This window comes from Trichechus manatus, unplaced genomic scaffold (assembly GCF_000243295.1).
Source record: "Trichechus manatus latirostris isolate Lorelei unplaced genomic scaffold, TriManLat1.0 scaffold00150, whole genome shotgun sequence".
Classification (NCBI taxonomy): domain Eukaryota; kingdom Metazoa; phylum Chordata; class Mammalia; order Sirenia; family Trichechidae; genus Trichechus; species Trichechus manatus.
Window position 1 is genome coordinate 653588 of NW_004444086.1, and position 19070 is coordinate 672657.

Here is a 19070-nt window from a genome sequence, read left to right on the forward strand (position 1 = left end):
GGTAATCAAGCAAAAGTGAACATAAAACCACTTTATGTTGTTATAGTAAGAAATTAACATTATGATTGAAAAACATATTTTTTAAAAAAGATAATATTCTTAACGAACTATTCCAATAAATGTTTTCATTTTTGAAAAACAAAACAAAAATGATATATCTAAAAGTGGATTCTAAGCTACTGACACTCTTTGGATTGAGCAGCAGAGTAATATATTAAGTTAGGGCAAACGTTCCTTACTTCTGATAGTTGAGAACATAGATGTAAGTAAGCATTTACCAAATTACTAGTTGCTCAAGTAAGACTGAAGAGGTATTACTTGGGCGCCATAATATGGTAGAATTATATGTGCTATTGCACAACAATGATGTCACATGTGTTTAAATCTAGGAATGCAATGGCATTCACAATTGGTAATGCTAAGCAAAGTCTGACTCTTAGCATCTCTTGTGTGCTTCCAGCCTATATTCAGAATAAACTTAAGAGACAAAGTTATCTTTTATAGGAAAAAAAAAGAGTACAATGCCAAAGTGTGTCAGATGGGCCATCAGGGACACCTTCCCCTGTATTCCATCTATCTCCACGTTTTATGAGAACTAAAAGCCTAATCAATAATTTAACAAGCTAATGGGCATATTTTTAAACACAATGGATTCATTCTGAACAGGGGCACGCTGGCAGGGCCACTGAGGGTAAAAGGGAAACTGCTGATATTTAATGCTTATCTTGAAAAGTACTGAGCTATGGCATAATGCAGGGCAAGCTGCCTTAAAATGCAGTACATTTCTTCTTGTTCGACAAAGCTTTTGTTTCTTTCTACACTTGTTATGATAATACACTTTTCCTTAAAAATCATATCTCTGACTACTCTGTAAATGATTTTATTTTTAAAGATATTATAAGGCACAGGATTAATATCTGAATATTTAATATGTACTTTAAAAATACGTGCTCTAAAACGATTTCAAGTTTCTAAGGTACTATATTATATATTCAGTATATTGATGTTGGTGTTGTTAGGTGTCATCAAGTCAGTTCTGACTTGGAAGTAAACACTGTTTGGTACTGCGCCATCCTCACAATCATTGCTATATTTGAGCCCATTGTTGCAGCCACTGTGTCACTGATATTAACTGTGCTATTGATATCAGCAACCATCCAATTTGCAGTAACCATTGTTTGTCATATCAGTAGGAAAAGCAAGAAAATTTTACTGGTATTGGCAATCTGAAAACATTTTAACTCAACTTAGAACGGGTTGATGCTTCATTTTATGTATGAAATGAGGCCCCCTCCTTTTTTTCTCTCTCCCTTATTTTTCCCTTCTGCCATCTCCTATATTTTGCATATTAGCAACTACATAAGAGAGGCAAAAGTAAAATGTTATAAAAACAATTAATTGTATAATGTATGATAAAAGGTTTGGTGCAGTAGCCACTTACCCATAAATTTGCATAACACTATCTCATCTGTCAAGGAGCCCTGGTGGCAGCAATGGTCAAGCGCTTGGCTGCTAACTAAAAGGTCAGCAGTTCGAACCCACCAGCGGCTCTGTGGTAGAAAGATCTGGCTATTTGCTCCTGTAAAGATTACATTGTAGGAAAACTTATGGACAGTTCTATTCTGTCCTAAGTGTCATTATGAGTCAGAATTGACTCCACAGCACACAGCAACATCCCATCTGTCACAATGATAGTGCTTTTACTCACATTTAAGGATTATCCATAGAGTTAAACTGGATAAAATCCAGACACCTTTCAGTTAGTTTTATCTGGTTCCCTATCATCAAGATTTATACATCCAATATTTAAAACCTCTCTTTTCTTGAGATATAGATGTATCATTAAATGGATTTATTTCACAGGCAATAATCTTTCTAAATTTTGTTTTTGCATATTGGATCTGAAAAGGGTATTCAGGAAAAAGAAAATCATTTTTAGGTTTCTAATAAATACTTAGACTATAACAGTGCCTACAAGCTTGGTTTATATTCTTACAATAGATAAAAGGAAGAATTTAGACTTGTTTTATGTTAGTTTTAACAGAGTTGAGAGAGGTTGAAGCAGGGACATATGTCCAAGCACCAGAGACAGGATAAAGGCAGAGCAGGGCATGTTGGATGACAGAAGCGATGACCCCCTCTAGCAGTCCTGGTGCAGTTGGGCCGCTGATATTAGCACTTGAGATCTTCTTCTCAAACTCATTCATTCGTTGAACACAGTGTCCTTGCCTGTCTTTGTCATACGAAAAATGAAGCTCTGCCTGTCTGAATCAATGCATATCTCTGAGCTGAAATATTTCAAAGTACAGTGAGTTGCATCTATAAACAATTTGCAGCAAAGTAGCACAGTCATATATTTTCCAGATGATACTTTGAGGAGTATTAAGCAAGAGTAGTTTTATTATATACATAATAAAATAATCAAAACAAATAAATTAAAAGACAGGATAAGCAGAGGTACATACAATAACGTGTAAAAAAATGGTAGCAATATATTGTAAGTCTGTGAAAAATTAACTATTTGCTACAATCTCATAGTGCATATTCTTTGGTTTCCCTTATTTATGCCTCAAACCACATCCGTTCTTCATTTGTCTTATTCTCCCTATACTCTCTGACATAGTTCTTTTGTTTGTTTGTTTTGTTTTTTTTAACAAGCCATTTGTCTAGAAATACTAAAACTAAAGTGCTCTGTCTGCATATTGGGTGCTTTTAGCAAGCCATATATGCACAATAAGCTGTGCTTGCAGAAATTTTTTATTGTTTGTTTTTTTTAAAATGCAGTCAATTGACCATGGACCAGCATTAATTTGTTTCTAACCAGTAAGGCATACATGCGTGGTGCCCTGTACAACAATGATTGCAACCACCGTGGCGAGGCCACTTATTTTTATTCTCAGCAAAGGGAAATTTCAATGCATCAGCATGCCTCTGCTCAGAACCACAAGACATCTCCAGACTTTGCTTTCTTCCAGAGGCAGATTTTTCATTTGCCCTGCCTTAACTTTCACACGTCCTTCATAAAACAAGGTGATTCACCTAAGGAAATTCTGGATAAATGACTTAGAACGAGTCTGCCACAAAATCTTTTATAAGCATTATGTTAATATTCTAATGAAATGATAATATACATCTGCCTATGATGTAAAAATAACCTTTGCAATATTCTCTAAGCAATATTTTTGTTTATAATTTTATCAGACATTAGACACTCACAGATGTCTTAAAGTTTCATATTAAAATAACTTTAGATGGCAGGTGGTAGATTTCTAGGACGTTATATTTCTTCGGGCATTCAGCCTGCAGCCTGGTTTTTCATAATAATTTCAGTCCTGGGAAACTATAATTATCCTGAAACACGCTACTTATACTGCTTATTTCTTAATTACAGTAGTGACATAAGATAAATGCATACTTATTGGGATCAAGTGCGTATTATTTTGTGATGATTATAAAGAAGTTCTCATGACAACAATTGCAATTATATGGTCATCAACTACTGATACCATGTTATGTTCTAGAAACTCTGTAATTAAGTCATGCCAAGAGGGCACTTCCTAGTCGAGATAAAAGTGCTTATGGGGGAGAGAGAGAGTGTTCAATGTAAAAACCAGTGTCATATATACCCTGAACTTATTCAAATGATTCTGCATGAATTTCAAGTAAAAGCATTATATCAACTAACTCTTGGGGAATTTATTTTAAACTTCCATCTAAACAAGCAGTGTAAATAATATTCTTTAAAATAGACTTTCTCTTTTTGACTTTTAGAATAAAACACTTTGGCTACAAACGAGGTATGGGAGTGGGGAAATGGACGAGAAATATGATTGTTGTGTTGTTAGGTGCCATCGAGTTGGTTCCAACTCATAGCACAGAACAAAACACTGCCCAGTCCTGCACCATGCTCACAGTCTTTGTTATGCTTGAGCCCATTGTTGCAGCCACTCAGTCAATCCATCTAGCTGAGGGTCTTCCTCTTTTTTCGCGGACCCTCTACTTCACCAAGCATGATGTCCTTCTCCAGGGACTGATCCTTCCAGACAACATACCCAAAGTATGTAAGACATAATCTCACCATCCTTCCTTCTAGGAGTATTCTGGTTGTACTTCTTCCAAGACAGGTTTGTTCATTCTTTTGGCAGTCCATGGTATATTCAATATTCTTTGCCAACAGCATGATTCAAAGGCTTTGATTCCTCTTCGCTCTTCCTTATTTATTGTCCAGCTTTCGCATGCGTATGATGTGACTGAAAATACCATGGCTTAGGTCGGTGTACCTTAGTCTTCAAGGTGATGTCTTTGCTTTTCAACACTTTAAACAGGTCTTTTGCAGCAGATTTGCCCAGTGCAATGTGTCTTTTGATTTCTTAACTGCTGCTTCCATGGGTGTTGATTGTGGATCCAAGTAAAATGAAATCCTTGACAACTTCAATCTTCTCTCCATTTATCATGATGTTGCCTATTGGTCCAGTTGTGGGGACTTTTGTCTTTATGTTGAGGTGTAGTCCATACTAAAGCCTGTGGTCTTTGATCTTCGTCAGTAAGTGCTTCAAGTTCTTTTCCCTTTCAGCAAACAAGATTGTGTCATCTGTATAACGCAGGTTGTTAATGAGTCTTCCTCCAATCCTGATGCCCCGTTCTTCTTCAAGTAGTCCAGCTTCTCAGATTACTTGCTCAGCATACAGATTGAATAGGGATGGTGAAAGGATACAATCCTGATGCATACCTCTCCTGACTAGAAATATGATAGGGGTGATATAGTCTTCAAGGATAAATTTCCAGTCTGTCAGTAATATTCTTTCCAATGTTATAAATCATTGTCTTAAAAGATTTTATTTAATATTCCAAAAATAATTTATCTTCTGTCATTCTAATTTAAAAGAAAAACTTTACATTGCCAAGATAATACTCACAGATATATTTTTTCACTTTCTTCTGTGGAAAGATGCTCTTTTTCTTTCTTTCCGCCCAAAAAATGATGGCTATCAAATTCAGCGCATAAAAATGTTTGGGTGAATGTGTCAGGAATATCATGTGTTGGAGTTGTAAATCATACTTTTGATCATACAGCTCTGCCACTAACTAGATGTGGGAGTTGGGAATTAACTGCTCAGTGCCTCAGTTTCTTCATCTGTAGATGGGGACAATAATAGTACCTACCTCATAATATTGTTATGAGAATTTATTCACTTCATATATGTAAAAGGTTTAGAATCATGCCTAGCACACAGTAGGACTAAGTGATTTTTTAGATATTATTTTATGTAGTTTAGTGTTACTAAGGGCAATGGACCAAACTCTCATCTTCTCCTCTCCACCTTTTCCTGTGGTTAAAAGTATCTCTAATAGTTTTAATAGGCTTTCCTCAGAGACTCCTTTTCTGTATTCTAGTATAACACGTAGAAAGCAAGTGTTTTTTTTCCAAAGTGAAACGGGCATTCAAACAATGAACTTGATATCTTTCACTGATAATGTCTTGCCAGAGTATTGTGTTTTAAATTCAGTATAACCTACTGTTTCTATTATTTTTAAGATAAAGTGCTTTCTCTTTGGGCATTTGCAGTTATCCAATGACACATTAGGTCTTGAGAAAAAAAGTCCTGGAGTATAACGTTTACTGCATGGCTAACAATTATAACCAGGCTGCAATGAAAATCATACTGCAAGGGTTACTACAAACCCAGTTTTACTTCCTAAACAGCAGAACTAAATAACCACATCATAAAACATAAACCCTTCACAGAAGAGTCCGTGAACATTCACAGAAAGCACTAGCCAGAGGCACTTGCCTTTTCTTCTATATACTGATGGCTGCACATTGTTTTTCTATTCAGTTTCACATATTATATTTGTTTCAATGTGATGATTTGTAACATTATACTTTTCTAATGAAGTTAATGAAGTACTTGGTTATAATATTTGGGTTGCTCTGAGATAGCTGTAGATCTAAATAATTAAGTAATAAAATAAATTTTTGAAATATTTGTATGTGAAAATAATATGAGATTGAGGAACAGAGGTAAAATGCTTTTTCAGTAGAAAACAACAAGCCCCCTTTTATCAGTTGCATAAATAATCTCTGCAATTTAGATCAAGATTATGCAATTTCTCCTATATTTAGTATTTCTTAATCCCAGCTGCAGTATCTGATGGATTGTATATTAGAGTATGTCTATAATTACATTCAAAGTTTTAGTTGCTATTTCAAGGGAAACTAAGCTAGATTTCACTTTTCCCTAGTTTCTGATCCATGAAAGAACAACACTGAAATGCCATTATATTTTCAAAGTTAATATTGAGGTTTGACAAACTGTAAAAAGATTAATGAGTATAAAAGAGTTTTAGGCTAAATGTAACCAGTTTTTGTGTAAGCATTAACAATTTCTTTATTGCAGGAAAAGATTTGCATTAGCCCACAAAGAAACAAACTTCTTTGAGTCTCATTCCGTTTTAATATAGATACGTATCTACGCTAGAAAAGATGGAGAACAATTGCTTAATTGTAGAACTTGTCTAACTCTGGTTCCTCACTGCTCTGGAACTTTCTGAATTATTGGATTTGATGAGTTGATTCTACAGTAGGGAAAAAAACTGATATAGAAAATAATACTGTATTTTTGAGGAACAGAGAGGGAATGTCAATCTCAGTTTCAATTTTAATTTCAAGAGCGAGTAATAGATTTTGAAATTGAAATCAAACTTGTGGCTTCCCAACTAAAAAAGATAATTCTACTTTTCATGAATTTCCAAGGTGAGGTGAGGTACTGCCTAGAGCTTGTACTGCCACTTTAAAGATTTAAGCACATGCCATCATAAGGTCATTTTTACTTATCTTTCAGATCAGCATTTTCATGACGCATTTGTCAAACTACGGGAATGACCGCCTAGGATTATACACCTTTGTGAATCTGGCCAACTTCGTGCAGAGCTGGACCAACCTCAGATTGCAGACTCTGCCTCCAGTGCAACTGGCCCGCAAGTACTTTGAGCTCTTCCCGGAGCAGAAAGACCCTCTCTGGCAGGTAACAGAAAACATTCTCTTCTGGGATGGAAGAAAAAAAACTTGCAATTTGTGAATGCCCAATTTGTGTTAGGTACTCTGCTGGAGACATTAAGACCAGTATTTAATACAAACATCTTTGTTATCCAATAACTTCGTTCTCTTCTTCAAAAAGAATTTTTTTTTTGTTTTGTTTTATGGATTAAATATTTGTGTCTTTTTTAAAATTTGTTTTTGGTTGGTTGGCTTGTTGGCTGGTCGATTTGGAAATTTTGAATTGAGGATGTTGATTTATTGTGGATGTCTTCTCTGAGCTAATCATTTTGACTTGCATTTATGGTAAGCATCAACTAGCAGTAAAATATTTGAACATTGGATGTCTAGGAAGATAGAAAATCAAGATACATGATAATCTAAGATCTTATAACTAGGCACTGATATTTATGTGTAGAATACAGAAGATGTATATGAAAAAGGAAATGCAGTGTTTACCTTGTGTTCACATAGATTTTAATATACCTTTAATGTGTCTTCAGTTTTCTTTAAATCTAACTGATCTTTCACTAGGCTTAGATCTACTGATCAAAGAGAGAATTGTCAGTTTTAGTACTGCTTTTACAAATAATTCAACTTCACATGGGGGCCACTCATCCTGGATGCATCAAATGTAGACTATCTGCTTCTTAGCTGTTATGTAGGAAAATGCTGCCTTCCACTTTCTTGGTTCTTTATGCATGCAAATACATCGACCCACACAATCAATAAACTGGCTGCAGAGAGTAGATCAGATGGTCCCCTGCTAAGTAGTCAGTAGGGAAGTAGCATCATCATTAATGAGAAATCACTGTGAAACAGACTTTTTACACTCCTTTCCCCTTTCCTCAAAACTATTTGTTTCTCTTTACTCCATAAGTCATGTTATATGCCATTCTCTGTCTATACAGTTAGGAACTCATCTAACACATATTTATTGAGCACCTGCTATGTGTAAAACAAGGATACTTGTTCTAGGGAATACAAAGAAGAATAAAATACAATATTACAGTATTTTCTCTCAAAGTAGGAGGGAGTTGTTCTTTCTTATTCTTATTCATTAGTATTATCTCTCATATGTTTCAAAATGTGTTTTCACACTGAATATTACAGAGAACTAGATGGTGCCCGGCTACCACCAACGACCACCCTGACAGGGAACACAACAGAGAGTTCCTGATGGAGCATAAGAAAAGCGGGGTGCAGAACTCAAATTCTAGTAAAAAGACCAGACTTAATGGTCTGACTGAGACTGGAGGAACCCCAAAAAGCATGGTCCCCAGACTCTCTATCAACCCAGAACTAAAACCATTCCCTAGGCCAACTCTTCAGGCAAAGATTAGACTGGACTATGGGACATAAAATGATACTCTTGAAGAGTGTGCTTCTTAGCTCAAGTACATACATGTGACTAAATGGGCAGTTCCTGTCCAGAGGTGAGATGAGAAGGCAGCGAGGGTCAGGAGCTGGTTGAATGGACACGGGAAATCAGGGGTGGAAAGGAGGAGTGTGCTGTCACAGTATAGGGAGAGCAATTAGGGTCACATAACAGTGTATGCATAAATTTTTTGTATGCGAGACTAACTTGAATTGTAAGTTTTCACTTAAAGTACAACAATAAAAAAAAAAAGAAAATGACGATAACTGCAAAAAAAAAAAAAAAAAAAAACCCCAAAACAACTGATACTACAGTAAATCATACCTTATTCTGGTAATTTCTTCAGCAGCTCTTTACCATTTGTGTTTATGTTGCATTACATAACACAAAATTCTTATAAAATTCTAAATACATAACCTTAACAATTAGCTATTTGACCTTTTACATGTTTGGTATATAAGTTAGATAGATAAATACATAGATAAACAGACAGATCCACCACCACCACCACCAGTTGCCGTTGAGTCAGTTCTGTCATTCTGTCATAGTAGAACTGTGCTCCATAGAAGCCCTGGTGGCACAGTGTTAAAGTGCTGTTAACCAAAATGTTGGCAGTGTCTTTCCCTGAGGGAGAAAGATGCGGCAGTCTGCTTCCATAAAAATTTACAACCTCGGAAACTTCATGGGGTAGTTCTACTCTGCACTATAGGGTCACTATGAGTTGGAGTCAACTCGACAGCACACACAACAATTTTTCAGAAGTAGATCAACAATTCTTTCTTCCCAGGCCTGGGAAGGCTCAAAACTACAAACTTCCGGTTAGCAGCTGAGTGTGTTAACTGTTTTCACCACCCAGGGATAGAGACATAGTTATTATGAGTATGTAGAGTTACACTAACAAGATGTTGAATTTCATAAGGGCAAAGCATTGTGTAACATAAATAGTAAACCCTTGGTTGTGCAGTTGATTCCGACTCATAGCAACCCTATAGGGCAGTGCAGAACTGCCCCATAGAGCTTCCAAGGCTACAATCTTTATGGAAGCAGATTACCACATCTTTCTCCTGCAGAGCAGCTGGTGGGTTCAAACCACCACCTAGCTAGGTTAGGAGCCTAGTGCTTAACCACTGCACCACCAGGGCTCCTCACATAAAAGTAGTTACTAAAAAATGTCCACGCACTATTATAAAGTAAATAACTCATTGATAGTGAGTCAATTTTTTTCTCACACGTTTATTTCTGAGATGTCTATAATGTGTAGTACAATAAATTAATAAAAAGCAGACAGACTGATCAACAAAGGTTTCAAACATCTGACATATAAGGAATCAGTCAATAGAACCAAGCCCTACTTTTTTTTTTCCTTTGAAGAAGAAAAAAAAAGCTTCTCTTTTTAATGAAGAATTGTATTTCTTGATACTTTTTGGATATCAGTGACATTGTTCACTTTTGTTATTACTGAATATAAGGAAAGATACCTAATTCAGTATGATTTGGTTGACATGATGGCTCTAAATATTGATTGGGTATTTGTTAAATATACAATACTATACTGGCTGATTGGGGTGTATAAATGAACATTAAAAACAGAAAATGGGACTGTTCTTTAGAGATATATGTCACTGAAAGACAGAAGAACACATACATAGACAAATAAAATACTTGCAAATGCTGATCATTTTAATTTTGAATAGCATCATAAAGGTAACTTCCTAGGAAGTTGTTAATATCAGGTAGAATTAATCAGTAGAGGCTTCATAAAGATTATTTTTTATTGTGAGTTTTAATTTATATTAGTTTAATAATTTACATATATTATCAGAATATACCTTATTATAACTCGTTGCCATCAAGTCAATTCCAACTCATAGCGACCATATAGGAACAGAGTAGAATTGCCCCATAGAGCTTCCAGGGAGCACCTGGTAGATTCGAACTGCCAACCTTTTGGTTAGTAGCCATAGCACTTAATCACTGCACCACCAGGGTTTCCACAGCTTATTATATGAATATTTAAATCAGTCTCAAGAGTAATTTTTTTTTACTAAATGACTCCTTTTGCTATCATATGAATTATATCATTTTTATGATTTTTACAACAGATAAATTAAATAAAAGTTGCAAACATTTCCCATTAACCAAAGTGTCATACATAGTCAAATACATTTAAGTAGGAAAGTAAAGAACAGAAAACAGAAGAGCAGATACGTAGAGGAAGGAATTATACACGAGATTTTGAGAACGGTTGACTCATTGCAGCAATTCTAATAAACTTTGTCAGTCCTGAGTTAACGTCCAAAAAACTGAAAGTAATGAAGTAAATATAAAGTGAATGGTCCTTTCTGAGTTCTCTTCTCTCACGATTATCTCTTTTCTCATATTATTATATTTATAATAGGAAACAAAACAGCTATAAGTATTGTAATCATTTCCTTTACACAGCTTGAATTAGTTTTACAAAAAATACATAAGCATAACTAACATTCAGTGATAAATGTTTTATGGTCTATTTTTCAAATCCCTATAAAGTAAATAAATAATACAAGCCTCTGTCCTTATTATATATTGTCAAAATGACATGTTAAGGTATCATTTTGTATTTATAAACAAGATTTCTTAGTGTATTTCATTTTTAGAAAAGTTAAGTCAACAGTTATTTTTCTTAGATTTCTAATTCACACTTTTTTATTACCACAAATAGAAAAAGTGCAAAGTGATAATCTTGGCATCTATTTAATTTCCTTTGGTTTCTTATGTAAATTTTCATTAGCACCAAGGACCGTACATTTGGAAGTTGCTTTGTCACCTAATTAAAAAGTGCAATATGAATATCTGCCAATGGGCGGCATGGCAAGTATAATACAAAATGTGTTTGTGGTTTCCTCACTGGAATTTGATTCTTCCAAATCTGTTTAATACGGGAATGAATGCTGGTGACGGACATGGAATGCTATCCTGGGAGCATATCCTCTTCATTTAGTCCCTGGTGGGAAAGAATTTTACAGTTATACTTGTGAGTATAATTCATGGCCCTTATTGTGTTGGTAGAATAATCACTACAAAGCACGAAGGCATAGAATTTCCTTTTTCTTTTTTTTAACTCTTATTTTAGAAATCGAAACCACAATATGGAGGCAATTGGAAGGTCAAATTCTTGCACATTCACTAATCGATGCTTTTAAGCTCTCAAGGTGTCAGGTTAGCTCAGTCTCAATCTTCTCTCAGTCACTCCAGAGTTTCACTATCATCAAACACGCCAAGCATGATGTGGATTCCTGTTTACACCTGTGAACAGGGGAATGCTCAAAGAGCTGTTGTTTCTGTCTTTCCATGCTAAGGTCTCCAGGGTTAAAGAAGTAAGAAAGTAAATCACAGTATGCTAACCTTATGTGGTTAGCACCTTTGTTGATTCTAGCTGCCAGAGCATTCAGCCCCAGTTTAGGAATGATGACGTCTGAATGTCTGAGACATAAACAAATCACAGGCTCTAGTGACATACACATAGTAGGTTCTATTATGTGCCTGTTGTGGGAATGAATGAGTGCTGACACACAGAATTACTGACCGTAAGAGCAAGAGAAGAAGTTAGAGATATCTAGCTCATCTTTTTCATCTTAAAGATGATATCAGTAACACCTGGTGAGGTAGAGTGTTTTGTTCAAAGCCTCTTGGCTTATTAGGGACAAGTTGAACTCTTCTGAAGTAAAGAGGTAACCCTAAAATTTTATTCTACAGAGAGAGTTGATGATAGAAGTAAATTTAGTTTTCTAAGTGTAAAACCACGAACTTCTTGTGGTTGAAACTGCACTGGATAAGGAATAAGAAAACCTGGGCTTTATTCCTGACTTGTCCCTAATAAGCCAAGTGACTTTGAACAAAAAGCCTGTAGATATGCTTAGGAGAGATCACAGCCTTTGCAAACTTTATGCAGCACAGTTCTTGTTTGACACACATGGGGTCACCAAGAGTCAGAATCGACTAGATGGCAACTGGTTTGGTTTTTTGATGATGTGGAAAATGTGAATTTATTCAGCCTATACTTTTGAAGTACCTACAAGCCCTGGTGGCACAGGGCTTAAGAGCTCGGCTGCTGACCAAAAGGTTGGCAGTTCAAATCCAACAGGTGCTCCTTGGAAACCCTATGAGGGCAGTTCTACTCTGTCCTATAGGGTTGCTATGAGTTGAAATTGACTTGACAGCAATGGGTTTTATTTTTTTTTTAATGTAGTTAAAGGACTCTCTGGGTTGTACAGTTAATGTGCTCAGCAGCTAACTGAAAGGTTGGAAGTTTGATCCACCTAGAGGTACCTGGGAAGAAAGGCCTTGCAATCTACTTCTAAAAACTTAGCCACTGAAAACCCTATAGAGCATAGTTCTACTCTGACACACACGCTGTTGCCATGAGTTGGAGTTGACTCGACAGCAACTGGTTGTTAACTGGACCTAATAAAAAGGAAGGTCCTTGTCTTCATGGAACTTCCAAGCCATAACAGCTCCTTCTTATGTGATCAAAATGATATGTTATAAATCTGTCTTCATATTCATTCTTCTCTATTACCACTCTACACCTTATTATGACTCTACTATTGCACTTTCCATACAGTATTACAGACATTTTGTTGGTCATATTCCAGCTTACACACATCTTCAAGGGAGAGACTATGTTTATTCATGCTCGTATCCCTAGAACCTAAAATGGCACCATAGTCCCTGTCATTAGAAGATTCAAGACAGAATAAGCAAAATCAGAGGTGTGTATGTACAAAGGACAATAGAAGTGGAAGTTTTTTTTCCTCAGAGAAGAATAGCAATGTAATGGGAGATAATCTTGAGTAACAGATACAAGTTAGAGGGAAAGCTCTGGAGGTAGCCAGAGTATTGTGGATTTGATAGACAATAAGGAGCAACCAGCTACAGGTTCTGATGATGGAAGTGAAGTGATGAAAAAAATACTGACCCATAAAGATTAAAGATTAAACAAAAGAAACGTACATGGCCAAGACCCTGATTTGGACTTTTAGCCTCTAGAACAGTAAGACAATAAATTTCTGTTGTTAAAGCCACCCACTTGTGGATTTATATCACAGTATCACTAGGTAACTAAGATACCAGTGAAATATCTAGTATGGTTTTTATTCCTTTGCAGATGACACAGTAAATGCATGTACTTCATTTTATCTTAAGTACTTTTTCCTAATCAAAATTTGAATTTATATTCTACTATGTTACACTCTGGAGTCCCTGGGTGGTGCAAATGGTTGAGGTGCTTGACCGCTAACAGAAAAGTTGAAGGTTCAAGTCTACCCAGAGGCACTTCGGAAGAAAGATCTGGTGATCAATTTCTGAAAAAGTAACCGTTGAAAACTCTATGGAGAGCAATTCCAGTAGACACGTATGGGGTCGCCATGAGTCAGAATCGACAGCAACTGATTACATTACATTTCTCTTCTTAACTCAGCAACAATATGTTATTTAAACCCCTCAGAGATGCTTCCCAAATATGTAGATAGTTTCTCATGATTTTAATTATTTAATTTACAATGAAGCACACTTCACTGTTTTGATTATACAAGGCTGTCAGACATTCTGACATCCAAAAATGTTAGCTTAAGTCATAGATTTTTCTTTTCCTGCCAATCAGTTGCAAATAAGTTCTTGTCAAATGTCAAATCTCCACACAAGCAACTTACTATGATTTGGTCATGGAAAAACTTCCAGATAGATCCCTAAGAAGTAGAATAAAATACAATTACAATACTTTCATACTTTCTGAATCATAATCATCATAAACAAACATATTTGAATACTTCATCCAATTATAGCCAAAAAAACTCCTGATTTTTGTGTGTGCCTTAAATAATATCTGATAACTTTAATATCATACTATGAATGAATAACATTCTTTTAGACCAACCAATTAGTAGGAATTTTAAATATATAGTTTATTTCACTTAGAAGTTGACTATCTATATGTTCTATGATAGTGTACGCATAAGACCACAAATAATAATATATTACGTGCAGAAGTGTGCAGTAATCTGTTTGAAAATACTCAGAGCTACAGAGTAAACATACCACTTCCTCCAGGGGTTCATTTTACTATGAAAATATTTCAGGGAAAAAATGCCAATAGTATTAGTTTATTTAAATAAACATGGGAATAATATGATGTAGAATGCACAGATCATTAAGATAATGATGTGCTTTGTGCTTTAAACAAAAACCTTGGTACTATAACCTCAGACCCACACAGAACCACAGGCCTCGCTCCACTCATCCCCCAGATGTTAGCATTTATGTTCCTCCGTAATCCAGGGCACTTTGGTAGAAGAATGTGAGAAAGAGTCAGACGATTAAGTGCTACCGGAGTTCTTTGGACAAAGCACACATTATGGATCAGTGTACTCGGAAAGGAGAGGCTTTCCTGAGGAGTGGAGGAACTGGATGGGTTTACAAATCACACAAGTAGAGTTGGAATCTTGTAAAGATGGTGTCTGTCTCAGAGTCTCTCCATAAAGAGTTGCTGATGGAAGTATTGAGATTACACATCCCCATTGTTGTTAGTTGCCACTGAGTAGGCTCCAACTCATGTCGACCCCATGAACAACAGAACAAAACCTTGCTCAGTCTTGCACCATCTTCACAATTGTTGATATGTTTGAGTCCATTGTTGAGAACGCTGTGTATTTTAGTACCTTCCAACTTCAGAGGCTTATCTTCTAGCACTATAAAGTACAATATTCTGTTGTGATCCATAGGGTTTTCATTGGCTAATTTTTGGAAGTAGATTGCCAGGCCTTTCTTCCTAGTCTGTCTTAGTCTAGAAGCTCCACTGATGCATCCCTAGCCTACTAAAATTGTTCATCAGTGTTCATGAATTGTATTTAGCGTTAAATGACATTAAGAGACAAAAAATTCAAAGTCACCAGCCTGTATAAAATAGGCTTGGAAGAGGATTTTGTTTGGCATGGACAAGGCAAACATAATAAGCAGATGAAGTTGTAAAACATGACAAGAAAGACAGGAAAAGAATTTAAAAAATACACCTTTCATATTTCATAGCGTTCTTCTTTAAATGGTGGTCTGAACAGCAGAACAAGCAGAGGGGAAACCAATAACCTCCGGAATATTTGTATGTAACCAAATAGTTCTTCCTCTGTGAGCACTGGCTGTTTTTAAAGTTTGAACTAATAACTCCAGATATGTCCTAGTTATCTGGAGCGGGCACATGACCTGGTAATAATCCACAGAAGCCCTGGCAGTGAAGGATGTGGAAGAAAGATGAACAAAGCAAGTTTTAAAAGTAGAGAATGACAGTGTAGGCTTGAAATAATTAGGCTTAATGAGAACAAAAGTTATTTTCACATATTCTATAAAAATATGGACTTCAGGATAAGGTAAGTGGTATGATGTTATAAAATCCACATTTTCAGCTTAATTGTTAATTTGCAATTTTGAATTAATTGGACAGGACATATCTGGGTGCTCAGATCCCCTTAAGTAAAATTATTTAATCAGATTTTACTGCTCTTTCTCAGTTTTGTCCAGGGAATCTTCTGTACACCATAATTATGTCTACTTAAAGGTAAATCTCCCACATCATACATTCCAACTACAAAATCCACCTGTACCCCCTTTTACCTGTGTGAGAGCTAATTGCGTGTATTTCTCTAGACTGGCGCTGTAGCCATAGCTGCCTAAAAGCACATCTCCTACTTTAACTGAATTCCTTTTTCAGTGTTTTAATATATCTAATGTCCGAAATACTGAAAACAGTAAATTTCTGTTTATTGTGGTTTCAGATATTCAGAGAACCATCAGATTGGAGAAGACTGACAAGGAAGATAATTGTTTTGTTATTTTCTAATTTTTTAAGTTGAAAGAGTATCAATAGAACAAAGATGAATGTGCAGGAAAATGTTTTGCTTTTCTTGAGAAGACCTTTTGATCTTTATAATTATTGCCAAAAACTTTACACACACATACTTAAATGCACCCACACTCACATGTACACATACAAACACAATTTAACTGTAAAGAAAAGCCCAGGTTTGAATTCTAAATTTGCAACTAACTTTCTGTGTGACCTTCAGCAAGCCCTAAATAAAACACCTTGCATCTCAGCTCCCTCAGCTATAAATAAGTGATAAAAATACCTGTCTGGCTGGGTTGCTGTGAGGATTAGAAATAACGTAAGTCAAGCAAGTGCCTGGAATACAGAAAGTGATTAGTAAAAGTTACATATTACGTTTCCTGTCATTCAAATGTTCAGACAATATAAGAAAGTCAGCACAGGAAAAATCTAAACAGAATATAAAATAGGGAAGCTGAACACCCTGTTAGTAAAGTTGTGATTAACAGACAAAAGGGAAAACATGCCAAGAAAACATGCCAAGAAATCTGGGTATTTGGAAAGCTCTAAAATAGCATAACATAGAAGGAGTGAAATTTATAGAAAGACAACCGGCCTAGACTGAGGTACATAAATGTCACCACTGTACAATATAGACAGGAAAAACTGAGCTAATGTAAGGTAAATTAAATTGTTATTAATAAAAACATAAGAAACAGCAAGTATTGTAACATCTTGTTGTTATTCTTAGGTGTCATCCAGTCACTTGCGACTCATAGCAACCCTATGCACAGCTGAAGGAAACACTGCCCGATCCCGCACCATCCTCACAATCACTGCTATGTCTGCGCCCATTGTTGCAGCCACTGTGTCAGTCCATCTTGTTGAGTGTCTTTCTCTTTTTCACTGACCCTCTGCTTTACCAACAAAGATGTCCTTCTCCAGGTACTGGTCCCTCCTGATAACATGTCCAAAATACCTGTCTCATCACCCTCTCTTCTAAGGAGCATTCTGGCATTACTTCTTCCAAGACAGATTTGTTCATTCTTCAGACAGTCCATAGTATTTTCAGTATTCCTCAGCAACACCATAATTCAAGGACATAAATTCTTATTTGGTCTTCCTTAGTCATTATTCAGCTTTCCCATGAATATGAGGCAATTGAAAATACCATGGTTTGGGTAAGGTGCACTTTAGTCCTCAAAATGACATCTTTGCTTTTTAACACTTTAAAGAGGTCTTTTGCAGCAGACTTGCCCAATGCAATACGTCCTTTGATTTCTTGACTGCTGCTTCCATGGGCATTGATTGTAGAACCAAGTAAAATGAAATGCCTAACAGCTTCAGTATTTTCTCCATTTATCATGATGTTACTTATTGGTCCAGTCATGAGGATTTTTGTTTTCTTTATGTTGAGGTGTAATCCGTACTGAAGGCTGCATTCTTTGATCTTTATCAGTAAGTGGTTCAAGTCATCTTCACTTTCAGCAAGCAAGATGGTGTCATATGCAGGTGTCATCTGCATATCCCAGGTTGTTAATGAGTCTCCCTCCAAACCTGATGCCACGTTCTCCTTCATATAGTCCAGCTTCTCGGATTATTTGCTCAGCATACAGATTGAATAAGTATGGTGAAAGGATACAAGCCTTATGCACACCTTTCCTGATTTTAAACCACAAAGTATCCCCTTGTTCTGTCCAAATGACTGCCTCTTGGTCTAGGTACAAGTTCTGAATGATCACAATTACATGCTGTGGAATTGCCATTCTTAACAATGTTATCTATAATTTGTTATGATACACACAGTTCAGTGCCTTTGCATAATCAATAAGATACAGGTAAACAACTTTCTGGAATTCTCTGCTTTCAGCCAAGATCCATGTCACATCAGCAATTTCTTGTTCCACATCCTCTTCTGAATCTGGCTTGAATTTCTAGCAGTTCCATGTCGAAGTACTGCTCTAACCATTTTTGAATTATCCTCAGCAAAATTTTACTTGTGTGTGATATTAATGATGTTGTTCAATAATTTCTGCATTCTGTTGGATCATTTTTCTTTGGAATGGGCACAAATATAGATCTCTTCCAGTCAATTGGCCAGGAAGCTGTCTTCCAAATTTCTTGGCATAGTCAAGTAAGCATCTCCAGCGCTGCATCTGTTTGTTGAAACATCTCAATTGGTATTCAGTAAATTCCTGTAGCCTTGTTTTTCACCAATACCTTCAGTGCAGCTTGAACTGCTTCAGTACCATCAGTTCTTGATCGTATGCTCCCTCCTGAAATGGTTGAACGTCGACTAATTCTTTTTGGTACAGTGACTCTTTGTATATATTCCTTCCATCTTCTTTTGATACTTTCTGCATCATTCAATATTTAGCACAATGAATCCTTCTAAATTCCAACTTGAGACTTGGATTTTTTCTTCAGTTCTTTCAGTTTGAGAAATGTGGAGTATGTTCTTTCCTTTTGGTTTTCTAACTCCAGATCTTGGCACGCATCATTATAATACTTTACTTTGTCTTCTTGAACCACCCTTTGAAATATTCTGTTCAGCTTCTTTACTTCTTCATTTCTTCCATTCAGTTTAGCTACTCTGTGTTCAAGAGCAAGTTTCAGAGTTTCTTCTGAAATCCATTTTGGTCTTTTCCTTTTGTCCTGTCTTTTTAATGACCTTTTGCTTTCTTCAAGTATGATGTCCTAGATGTCATCCCACAAATCTTCTGGTCTTCCATCACTGGTGTTCAATGCATCAAATCTATTCTTGAGATGGTCTCTAAATTCAGGTAGGATATACTCAAGGTCAT

General features: G+C 36.0%; 1 protein-coding gene across 5 annotated transcripts in view; it reads left to right on the forward strand.

Annotated features, from left to right (window-relative positions):
• The window catches only part of LOC101352400 (N-deacetylase and N-sulfotransferase 4), a 493510-nt gene that overhangs the window by 437950 nt on the left and 36490 nt on the right, over positions 1–19070 (forward strand). For all 5 annotated transcript variants that reach the window (XM_004385892.2, XM_023740189.1, XM_023740187.1 and 2 more), the window contains one exon: positions 6843–7025. In XM_004385892.2, coding sequence (XP_004385949.1) covers positions 6843–7025 — 183 coding nt within the window. The remainder of the gene's footprint in view (positions 1–6842; positions 7026–19070) is intronic.